The sequence below is a fragment of the Miniopterus schreibersii genome (genome assembly GCF_964146895.1).
Source record: "Miniopterus schreibersii genome assembly, chromosome: 13".
NCBI classification, from domain to species: Eukaryota; Metazoa; Chordata; class Mammalia; order Chiroptera; family Miniopteridae; genus Miniopterus; species Miniopterus schreibersii.
Window position 1 is genome coordinate 55,067,936 of NC_138113.1, and position 19,690 is coordinate 55,087,625.

The 19,690-nt window shown below is 52.4% G+C and overlaps 1 protein-coding gene across 2 annotated transcripts in view; it reads right to left on the reverse strand.

Annotated features, from left to right (window-relative positions):
- The window catches only part of CRACDL (CRACD like), a 97,619-nt gene that overhangs the window by 9,620 nt on the left and 68,309 nt on the right, over positions 1 to 19,690 (reverse strand). For both annotated transcript variants that reach the window (XM_081156280.1, XM_081156281.1), the window contains 4 exons: positions 16,802 to 16,937; positions 16,285 to 16,449; positions 10,630 to 10,857; positions 4,361 to 6,017 (listed from right to left, as the gene is read on the reverse strand). In XM_081156280.1, coding sequence (XP_081012406.1) covers positions 4,361 to 6,017; positions 10,630 to 10,857; positions 16,285 to 16,449; positions 16,802 to 16,937 — 2,186 coding nt within the window. The remainder of the gene's footprint in view (positions 1 to 4,360; positions 6,018 to 10,629; positions 10,858 to 16,284; positions 16,450 to 16,801; positions 16,938 to 19,690) is intronic.

A 19,690-nucleotide genomic window follows, 5' to 3' on the forward strand; every position in this document is an offset into this window, starting at 1 on the left:
TCACCACCTCTGAGCGGAACAAGTCAGTCAACCTCGGCACTATTGAGATTTTGGGCTGTGTAATTCTCCTTTGAGGGGGCTGTCCTGCGCACTCTAGTATATTTAACTTCTACTACTGGATGCTGGTAGCATCTCCCTCGCTCCCAGCTGAGAGCCACTGAGGTACAGCTCAGCGATGAAGGGCAGGCTGCAGAGGGAGCCAGCCTCCCACAGCTCACTCACTACGTGCCTTTGGGCAAGTCCTTCAGCTCTCCCACTTACGAAACTGGACTGTCGTTGGGAAGTAAACTATAAGCATTTGATATGACACTTGGTACTCAGTAAGTGCTACATATACGTTAGCTGCTGCTGTCATTAGCTACCCAGGTACTGCTCGTGTAAGCCGTGGGTAAATCCACTGCAGACCTTAACTGTGGGAAGCTGATGTGGGAAACAGACACACGTGTCCTGTGCGGGGGAGCCGAGGAGACATGCGTGGACTGAGGAGGTGGGGAATGGAGGCCACAGTGTTGACCACACTCGCTCAGGAAGGGACTGAAGGAAAGAACAAGGCTAAAAAGAAGGGTAAGTGTGAACAAAGTTGGTTTTCTTTACGAATTCAAGACATATGGATGTATTTTTAGGACGATACCCAAAACGTCCTTCCCCCTTGCATTCTACTCAAATGAACCTGAATACACTGAAATAACTCATTAAGTGACAGTCTCTTTGGAGTTTATTTCCTCCAGAAAATGTCCCTGACATCCAAAGACAAGATGGACATCTACCTACACTCCCCTGTGACACACAGGGCTACCTGCCTCCTCCTTCAGCGCCATGTCCTTGTGCTTTCCCTGGCTGCCTCTGGGCCGGTGCAGTGCTATGCATGTGGCAGGAGCATGTGAAATACTGTTGAAAGAATGAATGCAAGAATGAGTGAGTCCGAGAGTCTAGAAAAAGAGGGTCAGAAACCTGATTGTGTCGCTGTGTCACCAGTCCGGTCTGGATGGATGAGCTGGATGGAAGGCTGAGGCTGGTTATCAAATGAGGCCCAGGTGAGGGTGGCAATCGGTCCAGCTACTGTCCAAAATATCTACCATGTCACCACAACTATATAGAAAATAAATTATGCACATGCACATGCACACATACACACAATAGAAAGGGTAGATGGAAAGTCCAACAGAGATAACACCTAGAGGGCTGGCTTATAGGTGCTGATCTTCTTCTATAGACTTTCTGTATTTTACCATTTTCTACATGAGAACCTCCAACTGCTTTGTTCTAATTGTAATCTTGTGTGTAGGAAGCTGTGACTTAGGCTCTGGCGTGACTAGCCCAACAGGAGGAAAGTAACGTCCCAATAGGAGGAAAGTAATGTCCAGCACGCCTGGACGAGTCTGATGATCCTGGGCCGTTCACCTGCTGTGGCATGTCAGCACACTGACAGGTGTCCTGTGGCAGAGGAGCACAAACATGGCACTAGGTTTCCTGTGACCTCCCCGAGGTGGCCCTGTGAGGCACAGCCTACTGGGCAAGCTGGGCTCCTCTGTTTATTTATTTAAAATATGTCTTTACTGATTTTAGAGAGAGGAAGGGAGAGGGAGAGAGAGAGAAACATCAATGATGAGAGAGTCACTGATTGGCCACCTCCTGCATGGCCTCTACTGGGGGTCAAGCCTGCAGCCCGGGCATGTGCCCTGACCGGGAATCGAACCACGATCTCCTGGATCCTAGGTTGATGCTGCTCAACCGCTGAGCCACGCCAGCTGGGCTGGGCTCCTCTGTTTATTGCAACAACAACTGAACTCTCCCAGCTTCCCTTGCTGAAGAGCTTCTCCATGCCCTTGAGGAAGGAAGACTGAGTGTGGAGGAGAGGAGGGAGGGTTAGCAGGAGCCCTGGGGATGAAGCAGTTTCAGTCCCTGAGGCAGAACTGTTCCCCCTTCTGGGACACCTCAATACCTGACTTTATGATTCATACCCAAGAAGGGGGGGCCGGGAAGATGGCAACCCATTAGGCCTCTGGGTAAAGTGCCTGCCACTACAGGATAATAAACAGCAGTAATTAGGACTTTCTGGAAAACTGAGTAACATGTTATTAAAACTTTCATGATCTGTATGTTTTATATAAATTGAACTGACTTCAGCTGCCATCACTTGGGAGCGATGAGGATGGCAGTAGAAGTAATAATAATGAATTAAACCACAAGCAGATCCAGTGTCTGGAACGGTGCAGAGGCTGCCTCACTGATGGGCCCCACAGCACGGACCCGGAGCTCCTGCTCTGCTCTGCAAGAGGCAGCCCCGCACCCCAAGGTCCTGGGGGTACCAGGCAGCAGCCACACCCTGTCCTAGCACTTGTCCCTCAAATACCACCCCCCGTGGGAGGGTTGGTTACCGAAAGGTTGTGGGCAATTCTTTCCTTCCTCTCTTTGCACTGAAATGAAAATCACTGCCCATGACAGACGGGTAATCCAGGTGCTTTCACTCTGGAATCACCCAAACTGATTGCTTTTGTGGCTCAGAGAGTTAATACGCATAGGTCGTCAAGACAACTCTCTTCTGCTACTTAAGCAAAGCTGTTAATAAATAACTACTATGTTGTATCTTATAAATCAAAGAAAAAAAATAAGGCCTTTAAGCATTCTCAACTCCAGGTCATGCAGGTGGACAGTGCTGATGTCAGGGTTTTATCTGCTCAGAACAAGCCCCCTTCTTCCTCCGTTTCAACCAAAGGTGTCTGAATTGCTCCACAGCTTCAATCACCTCACTGGGAATGGGCAGAGTGGGTCCCTGGCTACGGCCGGAACCTCCCCCAAAGCTCCCTCACCGACTGTCCTAACACAGTGGCGGCAGCAGCAGTAGCGAAAAATCGTGGTGGAGCCAGGGGCCAGGATGGGGGGGGCACATGTGCTCTTTGGGGGCCTTTTCCTGCCACATCTCCCTGGAACTGCCTGCATCCTTGGGTGTCACCTTAGGACCTGACAGCACTCTGCACACTGCATTTCACTAACTGCTGAAGAGGGAGACAGAAAAGACAAGAACTTCTTTGAACCTGTCTTCGGGCTGTTTTGCGTGAGCTTATTTCTTCTCCTTCTGTGTGCCCTCTTCCTGCTTTCCCGGTGCAAGGCCCTTAGAACTGGGTTCTATTTCTTTTGTCCCACAATGCAGTGCTTAAGTGGAGTCCTGAACTTAGTGGAGCCATTTAAAATATTCTGAAAGTTTTTTTAAAAAGAAAATTTGCCGTTAAAAGTTTCTCCCCCGGGCCCTGGTCACACGTGTGCAGGACTCGTTTGTGGAGCTTCGTTTTTGGGCGCCGTGACTTCTATTAAGGAGAGAAACCACCAGTGACAAGCTCTCCTGCTCCAGGGCAGAGACCCATTTCCAACAGACTGTCCGTTTCACCTGAAACACTATGAATAAAAAGTGACAAATGTCACAGGCAGGGGAGTCACCGACTTTATCTCTGCTCATTTTAGAAAGACACTTGCTTTAGGAGATTCTTGCATTCTGCCCCCATCTTAACATCGTCTCCCGTTTGGGACAGGGATCTAATGCCCACCCTCTGAGGGGCTCACACTTGACAAAGGCTGTGACTCCAATATATAGGGTGCTTCCTGCATGACCCCGGGGCCCATGAGCCTATTTATTAAACAGACAAACCACTTCCATGAGGGTAAAGGTCAGAACACTAAGTGATAGAGGAACTAGATGCGTCCTTTAAAATCAAGAAGAACACAGGGCCTGGCAGAGCCTCTATCAACCAGAGCACGTGTCCCCAGATTCTGTCCTCCCTGAGCTCTCGAGTTAAACAGAAGCAGTGGCGTGAGTGGTCCACTGAGGGGCCCACCTCCTCTTAGGGAATTATACCCTGCAAAACGTGCGTGGGCATTTCCTGACTTCTCTGAACTTACACAAAATCCTGGCATTTGTTGTCCCTTCTCTAGTCTCCATTCCTAACTTTTTAAAATGTATCTTTGTTGATTTCAGAAAGAGAAAAGGAGAGGGAGAGAGAGAGAGGTAGAAATATCAATGATGAGAGAGTCGTTGATCGGCTGCCTCCTGCACGCCCCTGACTGGGGATCGAGCCTGTAACCCGGGCATGTGCCCTGACAGGGAATCGAACCCTGATCTCCTGGATCCTAGGTTGATGCTCAACCGCTGAGCCACGCCCGGCCGGGCACCATTCCTAACAATCAAATGCAAGGGGTCCCAGGTGGAATTCTGACTTTTTCTCCCAATTCTCCTGCAGCAAGGTTTTTACCCAAGTGTTTACGTACTTGGTGGGTGTCCAGCAAGCTATTCCCACTAATGGGCCTGCCCGCTGTCCCGCCCTCCCAGGCATGCTCAGGCCAGGCCGCACAGGGCCGGAGCTCTTACCAGCTCCCCGGTGGGGCAACCTTTTCTCCATCGCCCGGCTCTCCTTTCTGGGGCCCGGGGGTGGCGCGGCCTTGTCCAGCTCTCCGGGGCTGACATCCAGGGACGCCGGTGGGTACGGGAGGGTGAGGGCTTGCAGAAGCGGCTTCCTGGGCAGGGGTGGCTTAGAGCCCGGCTGCTCTGATGACCGGGCCTTCCCCTTCCCCTGGCTGTTGGGGGACCTGGCCCCTCGAATAGTGGGGGCCGTCCCCATGTGACACTTGTCATCTTTTGAGAGCAGAGCCAGTCCTCCTTTTTCTAGCCTGACCTCAGCACTGTACCTCTTGATTCCTTTCACTTCTGGTGAGGACACATCTCTGTGTTTGAAGGAGAGAGACGTGGACCGGAGCTTGACGGGGAAGGGGCCTCTGTCCCCACTCGGGAGAGGCTCCTGGGTAGTGGGGCAGGGCTCTCTTGTGGCTGGTGTGGTCGCCGCATCCTGGGGGTTCCGCTCCAGCCCAGCCTGGCTGGCCACCTTGTTCCCTGAGTCCTGAGAGCCACACTCAGCTGGTGAAGGTGGCTCCTGAGGGTCCAGTTTTTGGTTCTGATGCTCCAGAGGCATCTGGAGGTCATCGAGGGCGGCCTCGCTCTTCCAGGCCAGGCTGCTCCTCAACAGGGGCAGCCGGACAGTGGAGGGGACAGCAGTGGGGCCCATGGGGCTAGGGCGCCCCAGCCTTTCTCTGTGGCCTGTGTGTGGCCACGCCCGGCCTGAGGACACGGAGAACTTCTTCACGCCCCGTGGCTTGCCACCTCCTCTCCCGATTTTCTGCTCCGGTGCCTCCCTTTCGGGCTCCCTGTGTGGGGACTCAGCCTGTTCAGCCCTGGGGGACTCCATGGGGGTGACATCTTTGTCCAGGGCACAGGGAGTGAGCTCCTCTGGAGGTGACTCTGAAGTGGGTGGGGTGGGGGACACGCTGAGGCTCCGGATTGCCGCTGGGGCCTTGTGTTTCAAGCAGCTCTTGGGGGCTGGGGGGCTGGGGGCATGGTCCTCAGAACACTGAGTCTCTGCTCCCTGGGGACTGGGCACTGCCAGTGTCAGCTCTGCCTCCTTCTGTACACTGGGGTCTGGCCCGTCTGTACCAGGGGGAATCTCAATGGGGATGGCAGGGCCGGCCCCAGGAGGTGTTGTGTCTTCCTCAGGGACACAGGGAGATAACAAGCTCTCAGTGTCTCCAGAAGTACAAACCACCTCGTCAGCTGTGTCCTCGGATGGCAGACACATGCTTTCAAGAGATGGCTCCTCCCTCTGATTTTTGCTGTCAGGCTCAGGGTGCGGGGAATCCTCCGGCAGATGTGGGGACTCCAAGCAGGGGGCTGGGCCTGACACGGACTCTGCGACCTCTGGGGTGGCTGGGCGGCTCGAGGGATTGTCCCCAGGGGAGCTCTCCTCCTCGGCACTGGCACTGAGCGCCGGGCAGTGCTGCAGGCGTGCCCGTCTTGCATGGGGTCCCACAGGTGGCAGCACGGTGGCCGGTTCCCCAGGCTCGGGGCCTCTGTCCAGCACCCCATCCTGCTGTCCAGCACTGGGCTTCTCCTCTGAGCTGACCATGGGTAATGGCTCGTGGGATTCCTCCTCCTCGAGGGTGCACGTCAGGTCGCTCAGGGATTCGGACTGTGCCCGCTAGGAGAGGTGACAAGAACAGACAGCATGAGTGCACCGAGTATCGGGCCTGCGACCCGCCTGCTTTGTTCCAGGCTTCCCATCTCAGAAGCTGGCACCTGAGGGAACATTCACATCCAGCCATCTCTTCCTACTCCCTCCCTCACTGGTCTATTTTGGATTCTTCCCTCACAAACTCAGCTTTCGGCAGAACAATGGCAGCCATGCCCTCAAAATAAACGTTGCCTAAGGCTCTGTGGCCCAGTCACAGAACTGGTGGACGGTGCTCCACAGAGCGAAGCAATGGAAAGGGGGCGGGCACCAGGTGGAGGCAGGTCTGCCACGCTGTGCACTCTACGTGCGTTATGTCTTTACGCCTCGCTTCACCCCAGGGTGGGAAGGACTGTTACCCCTGCGCACCTAGAGATCGGCCTCAGCCAGGTCCACACCCTGGTAGAGGCTGAGCTTATGAGCCCAGAGGAAGCTGGGGCTCTGTAACCCCAACTCGGAGCCAGCCTCCCACCTCAACACTCTCACCCAGGTTTGCACCCTCATAGCGAGGGCAGACTGGTTTGCCTGAAATGCGATCATATCGTGTCAAACAGGATCAATAGTGAACCACAGCTTATAAGATAAAGTCCAAAGTTTTCAGCTAAACTTAGTCTACAGTCTCTGCTCTTGTTTCTCCAGCTCCCTCCTCAGGTCCAGCCGAGCCCCCATTACTGTAGGTACCAGACTGTGAACCTGAGCGACTTCCTCACACCTCCGGAGTACTCTACAAGCACCCCCAGGACTCCCACATTTCACTCCGACAGAAAGCCTTGCCTCTTCCCTTCTCTCCTGAAACCTTACCCTGTCTTGGGGCATTTTTCTTCTGCAAGATCCCTGGAATTTAGACTTGGCCCTCCTTACTGTACACAGAGCCATTCCTGCTCTCTTAGGAAGGAAAGGAGATCAGGGAAGTTGTGAATCATTCAAAAGTCATACGTGAAAATGACCCAAAGGTTGAGGGTTTTGAGACTGATCTTTGTAAAAAATTCATGACACTGGACCCGGATAGTCCCCAGGCCGCTGCAGACGCACAGCTCTCTCCTCCCCCCTTAGGCAACACTTGGGTGTTTGCGACAGGTTTCTGTTGTTTGTTGATGTTATTTTTAACATTTTCCAGCCAGCGTCTCCTTGCTAAAGAACACAGGATAACTGGGATGTTTGAACAATAACCAAAGCTAACTCTTGCCAAGACTCACACTCCTATCCCTCTGGGTATGAAAAGAGGAACATGCGTGAGGAAACCTACAGAAATGTCAAAAGCTACAGGTACAAAGGCATTACTGGCCTTTTGCTGTTACAAGAAATCTCTGATGTTGAAATCTCTTTAGGATGAGGGTCATGTTATAAAATGCTCAGAACCCACACTAAGCCTGTAGAGGGGGAGCAGGCCCCACATGGGCCCCACATGGGCCCCACATGGGCCCATCCCAGCTTGAGCCAGCGGCAGCTCCGGGGAAGCTCCAGTGGAGGGGCGGGCAGGACAAAGGTGGGTGTGGAACATGGACTCTAGAGGATGGGCTTGGATGCTGAGCAGGGGGTCAGGGCACAGCAGCAAGGATGCGTATGCCCACTCCATCTCCACCGCTCCCCCTCACCTCCTCCTCTGGGCCCTCCTTGGAAAGCAGAAGTAGAGGAGCCACTGCTCAGCCTGCACCAGGATGGAGACCATCCTGACTGCCTACTCACTACCTCCTCTCACCAGCACGAGTCTTGGGGCAGCATCCACATACTCTCCAGGCAGAAGACACTGCTGGTGAGCAGTGCTGGGTGAGGGGAGGCACCAGTCTCCGAGACCTGAGGCCTGTAGCTGGCGGCTCTGCCAGCCATGCAACCTTGACCTAGGCATCTCACGATGCTGCTCCTGGTAGAGTTTGTGATGTTCCTTGCTCCTGGCACTGCCGGGCTGGGATGAGGACTGGTGTGGGGAGATGCTCATGTACACACTTATGGGTGCGCCATTTCTGTGCTGGAGCTCCAAAGGGCACAGTTGCATGCAGCTGGTAAAATGCTGAGCTAACCACCCACGCTAGTCTTCCCTGACCTCTGCTTCGAAGGGGCAGACAGGTTCAGCCAGTTGCACACCTAAATGTGGTTTTCAAACTTGAAATAAATATTAGTCTTGAGAGCCAAGATTTTTTTGTTTGTTTGTTTTGTTTTTTTAATAACTATGCCAGATTGGGTTTTTAAGGTAAGAAAAGCCCTCTGCTTTCTTCTGGAGCAATAGACTCAAAGCCTAGATGCGTGGGGGACAGTTTGCTTCACTGATGACAGAGCTGGGGATGCCCAGCTGGGCATGGACTGCGGTTCTGCCCAAATGGAGGAAGGCACTTGGGCAGCCAGAGAAGGAGACTAAAGTGGAGGTTCTGCAGGGACCTGAGCCTGGGGTGGGGGTGGGTGGGTGAGAAAGAGATCCCAGATATTGTGGAGGATCAGAGAAGCAGGGGGAACTTGGACCTCCCTGTCTAGTGGAGCCCGAAGGGGCAGCAGAGGGGCAGCGTGGTGGCTCTTCCCGCCCACAGAGCAGATGGGAGCATAGGAAGCACCTTAGTCCCCAGGGTGCCGCGTTATCAGGAAGGTTCTTGTGGTTGGGAAGGGAGGCCTCATCACCAAAGGGCCAAGGGGGCGGTGACACTGAAGAACAGGAGCCTCCAACTGAGGACCAAACAGTGATACTGGTGACCACAGGCCAGCTACCTCTGCCCAGTAGGAAGAATATGAACACCTCCAAACACATGGCATGTCCATGCTGCCCCCACCGAGGAGGGAAGGAAAGAAGGAGAAGAAATGAAATGACTCTAAATCAAGGAAAGACTTTTTGTTATTTGAAAAAATGTGGTTTAAGCGCGAAGACAAGTTCAAGAGCTAAGAGGTACAGCTCTTCTTTCCCCGGTGCAGGAAGAAGGGACACTGCACTTCCCCCTCAAGTGGGAGCCAGGCTTCCCTCTGGCCCGAGTCCTGGCCGGGCCGTGGCTGGTTACACATGCCCCTGCCAGGGCAGCAGACATCCCCATGGGAATAAAGCCCACGTTCGAGGGCCAGAGGGAGCTGGCTCCTTCCCTGCCCTGCGGCTCCACTCAGCACGAGGACAGGCAGGTCAGAGCTACTGACCCTGCCAAGTCCCCACAGCTCAGAGCCTCTAACTGTAAATGACCTGGATATGTGAGCACTTGTACACATCCCCTAGTCCCCTGGAGGTAACCATACTTGTACACATCCCCTAGCGCCCTGGAGGTAACCATAGCTCACTTCTTTCCCCATTATTAGTCCCCTCAAAAGCCAAACTTTTAAAATTCATGCCAAACCTTCTAGCATGAGTTTCAAAAGCACATTCCATCTGCCCAAAGGGACACACTGTCTCAGGGAGTCCCTGATATCCTGAGCGGCCCTGTGCCACCGTCTCCAGCTGAAGCACCTAGCTTGACCCGGGTCCTTCATCACCCCCGTCTTGTCTCAAGGGACGAAGGGAGAGAATGTTGTTCTTTGAGACTCTTTCTCAGCACTGTAGGCTGCTTAGCCAGGCTGGCCCGCACCCGGTTCCTCAGCTCCTCCAGGGGTGAGGCAATGCAGGCACTGCCAGGCAGGGGAGAAGGCACCAATCCTATGTGGTAACTCCCTGGTACCATGAGGCCAAAGTACTGCACAAGCAAGTTCTCGGCTCCCACAGCTATGAGCTGACAACTGCCCGGGGCAGCATGCTCAGAGAGAGGTCTGTCCTCACACGGGCACGATCCCTCTGCTACTAAGCAGGTCCTCACCCAAGGGTGGTGTCCATTCTAGTGGCTCAGCTTCTTCTCCTGCCAGTCACTCATTCATTGTTCATTCATTCATTTATTCTACAAATGTTTGCTGGATGTCAGCTCTGTGACTAGCTGTGCTCCAGGGGCTGGGAGTGCAGCTGGGACAAGGTCTCACAGAAGACTGGCAGTAAACAAGTGAGCACATACATTTCCAAAGGTCGTGTCTGCGTGTGGCCAGTGCTATGAAGGAAGTGAGCGCGGTGGTGGGAAGGGGGGCTGCTTCCACAGGATGCTCAGGTGAGCCTCTGGGGGGAGGGCTCTAAGCTGAGACCCCGAGGCTGAGGAGGAGCCGCCAGGAGAACCGTGTCCCAAGCAGGAGGTAGAGCAGGTAGAAAGCTTGAGGTCAGAACAGCTCGGAGAGCTCAAGCAGCAGAAAGGAGGCCAGAGTGTTGAGAGAGAGAGAGAGCAAGAGGAAGTCTGGGAGGCAGGCAGGCCTGGGCGTGCCAGGCCCAGAGTGTGGATGTCGCTGAACGCAGAGGGAAGGCACTGAGAAGCAGCACACGGCAGATTCTTGATAAGGGCTGCAGAATGAATGAATGAATGAATGAACAAATGAAGTGTTCACACAGGGGAGGGACATATCTAACATGGTGAAAAGTCAAGCAATTCCACCTCATTGAGCAGGTCAATGGGGCCGTGGAAGTCGTTCAGAGGGGGCACTTGACCCTGTGGGGAGAGAGGCAGGGTGGGGGGGGGGAGAGAGGCAGGGTGGGGGGGGGGAGAGAGGCGGGGTGGGGGGGGTGGGAGAGAGGCGGGGTGGGGGGGTGGGAGAGAAGCCCGATTACCGAAGACAGGCGCCTCATTTTGCTTGACCGCTGGTTGCGGGGCTTAACCAGGAGCTTGTGCTTAGCTGCAGAGTTGTCCAGGCAGGAGGAGAATTCTGGGGGGTAACTGAAATCAGCCACCGGCGCCACACTGCTGTCCAAGGCCCTGGAGAAGACGGGGGCATCGCTTGTGTGCCTGGAGGAGAGCTGGTCTGGAGAGGGCGGCCGAGATGCAGAAACCAGAGAGACCTTCACGAGAGAAGGAGCGGATGGCAATGTTAATTCTCGACATGAATGGGTGCAGCCAGCAACCCTTCGACTTGTCCTTTCACTGTGCCCTGTCTTCCCAGGAGAGGACGTTTCACACTGAGTCTCCACAGGGAGGGCCCCAGGATACAGGGCTGGGAGCGTTAAGTGTAGGGCCAGTGCCTGAAAACCTGCCACTCGCTTCCACAGCCACACAGAGAACCTGTGCCCCCGGCCCCTCAGCAGGACAATGGCCATCACCCTCCCACAGCTGCGGGCATGGGTGCTCAGGCGAGAGCATCTCTCTGATGACACAGACCAGCTCGATTCCTCCAGGGGCAGAGCCAGGCTTGGTCTTGCCTTCGGAAGCTGAAGGGTGGCCCAACAGTGTGACTCCCAGGCAGGGGCACAGGATGTGCCGCGCCCGTTGCTTGGCAGTCTGCCACTGGAGCTGCGGTCTGCTCATCCTAGAAGGTTTCTGTGTCTTTACGCAACGTCTTGGAGAAATCTGGTTTAAGTTACCATCTGTTAAGTAATAATATTTCACTAGTTTAAACCTCAGAAGGGAGTGACCGACAGCCAAAGACAAAAGCGTTGCCAGGGAGTCTGGCTGTCACATGCAAGAGCGATGGCAACACCCTAAGCTCCCTGCCCACTGAACTTGGCAAACTCCCCCCCACCAAGTGAGGTCTAAGTGGGTCTCTTACAAAGACATTTGTCAGCATGCAGTAAGAGAGGGGTGCCCACCGAACAGCATGGCAAATGCAGCCCAGGACACGAGCGAGGTACAGAGGGGAGCTGGGAGGTGCTGGCTCGAGTTACAACCTTGCCACCTGCATCCACTCACACTCTATTCCAGGGTGGCGCTCAATATGAGTGTCGAGCTTATGTGGTTTCTCCGGGACTATTTTCCATTTTTTTTACTGTAGTAAAATACACATAAAATTTAACATCTCAACCATTTTTAAGTGTGCAGTACAGTGGGATTAAATACATTCATATTACTGCGCAGCCATCGCCACCATCCGTCTCCAGAACTTTTCCTCTTGTAAAACTGAAACTCTGCCCATCAAACATTTCCCCGGTTCCCTCTCCCCCAGCCCTTGGCACCCACAATTCTACTTTCTGTTTCTAGGATTTGACTTGGAGTGCCTCATGTAAGCGGAATGTTACATTACTTGCTGTTTTGTGACTGCTTATCTCACTGAGCACAGTGTCTTCGAGGTTCACCCTCACTGCAGTAGGTGCCAGTTTCCTTCCTTTGTGCATACAGGCTGCGTCTGCTTAACCACTCATCCGTTAGGGACACTTGTGTTGCTTCCACATTTCAGCTGTTGCGAACAGGGCTACGAACATGACTGTACAAATATCTTGTTGAGAGCTTGCTTTCAATTCCTGTGGCTGGGTACCCACAGACAGAACTGCTGGGTCATACACTAGTTCTATTTTAGTTTTCTGAGGACCCTCCATGCTGCTTTCCACGGCGGCTGCCCTGTTTTACCTTGTGAATGCCAGCGCACTGGGGTTCCAATTTCTCCACATTCTCGCCAAAACATGTTTTTGTTTGTTTGTTTGTTTTCTTAGAGTAGCCATCCTAATACGCGAGGTGGTGTCAAACTCCCATTTTAACTTAAGACCGTAATTTTGTGCATCTCAGGATGACTTAGTAAGGCCTTGTGGAAACAGTCTTCTCGGGAGGCAGGCAGAGAGCAGGCTCCGAGGGGCAGGTGTACACCCCGCTCAGCTGCTTTTCCAGGGCCCTGGAGCCCCACACAGAGCAGGTGGCCAGCAGCCTCCTCTGAACCAGGGGATGGGGCGCAGGAGGAGGTCACTGCAGGACAGACAGGCTCTGACGCAGGGACGCCCCGCAAGGGCACTGCCTCTTCCCTGTTGGCAGAAAGGTCCCTTACATTTTGTCAGGCAAGTATAAAGTTTATTTCTGTCAGTTGGGAGAAGACAATTATAAAACTGAGGGAAAGGGGCTATAAGTGGACATACGCTATTTTTAGTTTCTTGTTTTAGCTACTTGGTTTCCTATAGGAATAAAAGCACAAAAAAATTGTTTTTCAAACAAACCACAGGACTCCTGGCCACAATGTTCTCTGTACCTGTGGCTTCAGCTTCCTTCCCCTGTTGTAATCGATGGCTCAGGAAGTCGCCTTAGGTTGAATGGGCGATGGCTTCCCCAGGTAGTCCTCCTTAACCGTCACCAGCAGAAAGGGTGCATTTCAAAATCATACAGAATCCTTCATTACCCATCTTGTCAGGGGAACACTGTATATAAACACCTGGTAAAACTTCAGCTCTTTTGTTTTGCTGATTTTCTGGGACTCCAGAAAATAGAAAGATGAGCTGCTTTGTAATACAGTGCATGTAGGAATGAGAATGATTTCTTTTATGACAAAGGGCCTCTGGTCATCCCTCTATAAGCCCAAAGGACAGGCATTCCCTGCACCAGGGCACCCTACATCTACTCTTTCTGAGCAGATGGCCCTGGTGCACCCCACTCTGTCCCCTGTGCTGGGGGGCCCTGGCCAGGAGCTTCCCTTCCCTGACAACAACCTATGTCCTCGCACACGCCCCGTGCTGGCTGCCACAGTGAGTCTCCCTGCTGGGCACCTGAACTCTCGCTGTGGCTTGAGGTCTTAGGTCTGGAAAGACCAACCTCTTTGGGCCAGGGAGAACCATGAACCCCGTTCTTGGTCACTGAAGCACCTGCAAGAGGTGGGGTAGGGCCCACGGGGCGAAGGGGCAGGAATGCTGACCTGTGGGTCCGCAGCATCTGAGCATGCACACTGGCACTGCTTGTTCCCAGTCACCTGTTTTCCCTGAAATCTGTGCTTCTGGATGATTCTGGAAGTGGATGATTTAAAAGTCTAACTGTGGCCCTTTGTTGGGGGATGTGGCTCACAGGGCTCTAAGGAAATGGCCTGGGGTTCAGAGGCTTTTTTGCGGGTGACCATGGGTGACAGTTGCTTTAAAATGTTTGTTCTCAAAAAGAGGGGCTCAGCCATGGGCAGAAGGCAGAGGGTGGTGAGTCCAGGAGCGGCCAGCAGATTCGGGGCAGCCGTGGTGGGGCTGGCTGGTCTGGGACAAGAAGCCAGCTGGTGTGAGCTCATGAGGAAAAGGCTGGCACTGCCCTACCTGATCTCTTCTGATTCTCTCCCAAACCCTCTGATTCCTAGAAGTGAGGGAACCTGCCCAGGGCTCCAGCTCCGCAGCAGTGGGTGCGTTTCCCCCTTTGTCACCAGAGCTGTGTCCCCTTCACTGACGCGCCCTCCTCTCCTGCAGCAAACAGACTTGCCAGTTTGCCACGCTCTATCCAGTGTTCCGTACTTAGTGGCAGGAAACCTGGAACATGACTAGTTAGATGGAATTTTACCTTGAAATCACCAAATTAAATTTCATCAGTTGCCAGCTCACATGCCAATGAAACTTTAAAAAGTGATTCTGGGTATTTCCCAAAAAACTCATTCTGCCAAGAAATATCACCTTGGCAGTGGCATCAAATATTGTTACTAAAGACCTTTTTCACAGTAATCTTCATTAAGTTTCTCTGTCCAGCATGCAAGTCTGTGTGAAGCATCACAGCAGCCCACAATGCCATCCTTTGGGATTCAGGCCCCATTATATCACATGCCACGTATTATAGAAACACGTCTTAAAGTGCGCACTGCTCCCCTCAGCCGGCCACTGGGCCCCAGGAAAACTTTCAGGGCACAAAATAGAATCATTGTGTCTTCAAAACCACGATGATAAAGATTCTTTTTTTTAAGGCTTAAAGACTCAGATTTTGGTTTTCTATGAAGCTAGTGGATTGTTCGTATAATCCAATAATTGATAAAATCCAAGAATGTTTTTTGAAGGACCCTGACAACCATGGGAGGGTTGTTGAGCGGGACGAGGTCAGCCCTGCCCAGCACGAGTGGTTCCCACTCAGCTAACCGTGGAAGAATCTGCACATTATGGCGCTTGGTGGATCTGGGGCTGGGTTTACTCCTTAGTGAACGGACTGGAAACAACCGGGTCTCGTACTGTCTGTCCCCGCTAAACACAGGGAACTATGGCACCACGAGCATCGGACAATGCCGTGTGATGGAATGGGGCGAGAGGGTCAGCAACGGCTCACAAGGGACATGTCCCCCACGTGGCCCTGGGACACACAATCACATAGGGTCCTGAGGCCAGGGGACACTGAGGCTGCACCCCTGAGGGTGCAACGATGTGCCTGTCACATGGTAATTATGACGTAAGCAGCCACAAGCATGTCAACTTCTCCAGTATTTTAAGGTGTTACAGGGTGTAAGGTTGGCTTGAAGTCCAAGAAACAGGGCAAACCGCGCCCCTGTCCTCTCTTCCTTCTCCACAAGGTGGGAGAGCGGCGGTGGGTAGCCCACTGTCCTCAGACCTGTGTGTGGAGCCAGCAGGGACAGGTGTGCCCTCGAGCAGAGTTCTGAAGGGAGTGCTGGGCTTGTTCACACTCGACCACACCGCAGCCTCCCTGGGCCTAGTGTCAGTGATCCACTGGGCACCCACAAGCACACACAAAGTGAGCAGATAGTCATCCCCTGGCCTTTGGATTTCAGCACAGAATTGGCAAGACTCATTCATAATGAACCCCCGAGACCTCATCATGAATGCCCTTGACCAGGCAGAAGTGGCTGCCCCAAGGATGCACTGGGCAGGAGGAGTGTGGCTATAAAAATGGACCCTGGACCTTGTTTTCCACCTGTCAGCATAACACGAGTAACTCCAACTCTGTCCAACCCTCAGCAAGCCTGTCTATGAGGGAAAATATCATGTACAAGCACATGTAGGGCCTAAAGTGGCGGCACCATGAGCTTTGTTGTTCACATATCAGTAAGAGCTCAGCTCCTCTTCCCGGGTTCTCAGCGGAGGGGAGGGGGCACCCAGGATGAGTTCCCCCACCCTGTGGGGGTCATGCGTACCTCTCCTGCCTCTCAAACCTCCCCTGCCGCCCTGTTTACCAGAACCACGCCTCACATTCCCGCCCCTGACCTAACAAGTTCTCAAGGTCCTCCACTGAGATGTGACAGCCGAGATTGAGTCATCATGTCCACCACTCCCTCCTCCTTCCAGCCAGTCCGGACAAAGAGAACAGGCACAAAGGCGTTTCCTTCTGGTCTGGCCATCTGCTCAGGCAGGAAAAACAAGGTATGGCATTCACTGTACCAGACCTCTAACCTTCATAAAGAATGCACCCAAACCCTGTCTCCCAACAAGACCTGAACTTCTGCTCAAAGAATGAAAATAAACACTGGCTGTGGGCCCCAGGGGCCTGGTCTGGAATGCCTCCTGCTGCATTGAGCTGGCCACCCGCTGTGGGGGGTTGCACGGGGTGCCACCCGAGGCCCTGGCTGTCCTCTGTGGTGAGTGAGGGTGGACACATAGGGTGCAGGCTGCACTTGCCTTTATGGTTGTGCCGAGACCCAGGTCGTGCAGCAGGGACATCTCTGGGGGGCTCCTGGGCAGTCCATCGTCCTCAGAACTCATGCCGGCATCATCTCCCCGCTTGGCAGGAGGGCGCCCTGGAGGAGGGGGTGGCCCCATTTTCACATTACACTGTATTTTTAACTGGATTGGAATAAAGAACATTTGCTCTTGTTTTCATCAGCGGCTTTATCAACAAACCCTCCTGCCCCAATTCATTCATTTGGGAGATATTTTCAAAGCCATTGCCGAGGTGCAGAGGACTGAGCCACAGACAAGAATGTCTGCCACCAGCTCTGGCTGTCACCTTGAAAATGAGTAGTTATAACTCAGACGTGTCGAGATCCAGTCGTAACTAACTTGGTGTGGGAAAGTTGTGACATGCACACGATTTTACTTTACAATATAATCAAATAAACCAAGCAGGAGCAATTTAAAAACATCTTGATTTATATGCCACATACATACCAAAGGACGCTGCCACGGAAAAGTTTACCTGCAGAGCCTTAATTCGGTCACACACGTTTTCTTGGGAAAACACCCGCACAGGCCGCGTAGGGTCCTGTCCCGACTCAGGGATGAAAATGCTGTCATGTGAGAGGGCCCGGCTGCCCAGCGCGCCCCTCGACTCCCTAGGATGAAAGAGACCCCGTGAAACTCTGCTCGCTGCCCCCTCAGCTGGGGTCCTCCAGATGAACAGCCGGGGCATGTGGGTCAGGGGCCCTGCATACAACCAGCCCATGGCTGCTCCTGACTTTGGTCTATCCTCACCCTGTCAAATCCCACAGTCTACTACTAGGAGCATTGCAGAGACAGACATTTTCCTAACAGGTCTGAAGTCTGTGTGGATTCTTTTTATTAATAGGAAAACTTGGGTCTGACGAGGTGTGAGGTCCAAGACAGGAGGCCTCGGCTGGCTGGCTGGGTTGTCTGAGGGTGAGCTCATTCCTGTGGGCCAACGTGCAGCCCCTGGGTGGGCTGGGGGCTGTGTCTGCACAGCAGGTCCAGGGCCTGCCTGACATGCTCCCTTTTCATTACCTGACGTGATCTGTGCAACGCAACCTGTGTGCCTAGGTCCTGGAGTAGATGGCAGCCCCTCCTGTCATCACCAGTGCAGCCCTTTCCCCAGCTCAAGGCTCCAGCTTGGAACTCAACCCACAGGGCATTCACAAAATGTTCTAGGAGGATGTGAGTTAGCTGTCGGATTTTCCTAGCAGCAGTGGCTGCCTGAACAATAGGTGGAAGGAGGTGATTGAGACCCAACGATGAAGGAAGGAAAGGCTGCCCCGGCAGACACTGGCCATCTTGTACGCCACAACCCCCCATGCTACCCTGCGCGGGCATCCTGTCCTCCGCGGCATTAGGGACTCTTAGGTGTGGCTCTGCTCTCCTGCAGACCTGACTGTGTGGGTTAAGGTGCTCTCTGACTTCTTTCTAGCCTGCAACAGTGGATTGCAAGTGGGGAACCCGTGGCTTCAGAAGGGTGTGTCCTTAGATTTCTGGGAGGGACTCAGGCCAAGTATAAGCACCAGGCAGGCCCTCCCACCAACGGCAGCTCTTGTCACAGAGATCACAGGCACACCTGGTTTCCTTCCTGCAGTGGCCAGCCCGTGGCCTCACCCTTTGGAAACCACGATCACTACAACCACCTCCACTCTGGGTGGAACTGGGAACTGAGACGGCATGAAAAGGCCTCCGCAAAGTACACTGGCAGAAACACAAGGCCATTCACCACAGGAACATTTATGGAAGCAAAAGACTGAAGCAACTCAAATGTCCTTCAGGAGGGAAACACCATCTAGTGGAGGCTCTGCAGCGGACCAGCAGGGGAGGGGGGTCTCTGTGAGCTGCGTGTGGGCTGTGCCAGGCTTTATTTAAGAATAAATAAAAAACAGAGCACAGAACACTTACGGTGTGTTAGCTCGGTACAGGCAAGGGGGTATAAATGTATATGAACCTATATGTGCAGTTGCTTATATTTTAAACATAAAAGGATAACAAGTTGATAAGAATGATTTCCTTTGGGGGAAAGGACAGAACAAGATGGGAGACTGGGTGCCAAGGGACTGAGGGTTACACTTTTGCCTTTGAAACTATGTAAACTTTTCATGCAGTTAAAAGACAAAATCAAAGAAAAAAGGAAATAGAACAATCTCTAAAATGAGAAAACAACCCAAAACAAGCCGAGTTTTATATCAGGTTGTTGACATAACCACACAGAGAAAAGTGATTTTAAGTGACTTTAACTCCACTTCCAAGTGACTTTTGCCTTTACATCTGTAATAGGCAAATTCTAAGAACAAAAACCACAAAGATATCAAGTTGTACTTGGTAGTCTGAGTAGTAACAACGCTGATTCTAAAAAAATCCAGTGCAGAGCAAACTTCACAACATGTAACCTCTGTGTGGGAAAGGAGGCTAAGAGCACTATTATAAGTACATTGTTCGATGAAGATAAGTAATTTTGTTAATATCATTAGCAAGATATCCAGTATAAGAGAAAAATCAATTCAAATAAAGAATCAAAAAAGTAAAAATTTTATCTTATTAAATTTAAACTGGAAATATCAGTGAATTAATGATTTATTTTTTCTCTTAAAAAATAAAGCATCTGCCTGGGAAGGGGGCGGGAGCAGGGTGGAGGGAGACAATGGGGGAAACGAAAGGGGACATATGCAATACTTTCAACAATAAAGATACAAAGCATCTTTCCTAGTTATATGTACTGGAAAGGTCTAGAAGCAGTGACATCAATGACCTAGCTATCATCACCCTGGCAGCCAGTTGGGGTCTCCTCAGGCCATTTCACCCTGAAAGGAGCTAGGGCCCCGTGAAGAAATGGCTGATTACAGGTCTAGGGCAGGAAATGCGCAAAATAACCTGAGATTTCTCCATGTGCAGGAAAGCAAAGAAGCTTTCAGAGACTAGGGGGGTCATGTTAAAAGAACCCAGGAGCTAACTGAAGTGACTTCCAACGACATAACGTGGGATGATGTGAACATAAAGATGAATAAAGGTTGTCGTGGGCTAAAGCAAATCAGATAGAGAAAAGCCCCTGCCTTAATAATGAAGAAAAAACAGAATTCAATTGGTCAGTGCTGGAAGTTGCTAGGGTGCCAGGTCATCACCCTTTGTTGAGGGTGGATCAATAAAAGGACCATTATCTAATCTAAGCATTTCCTGCGCTTCCTGTACAGCCCGCATTTGAGGGTCACCAAGGAGCTGATGAAGGGAGGGTCTTTACAGAATTCCAGGAGGCTCATGCAGAGTAAGTGGCACAATTAGAAAAACCACCATTTTGCAACGAAATGATGAATCTAGGCAATGACCATCAGCAGGTGTCAAAACCATTAGGTGAAGAATGGTGGGGGGATCACGCTGAGAA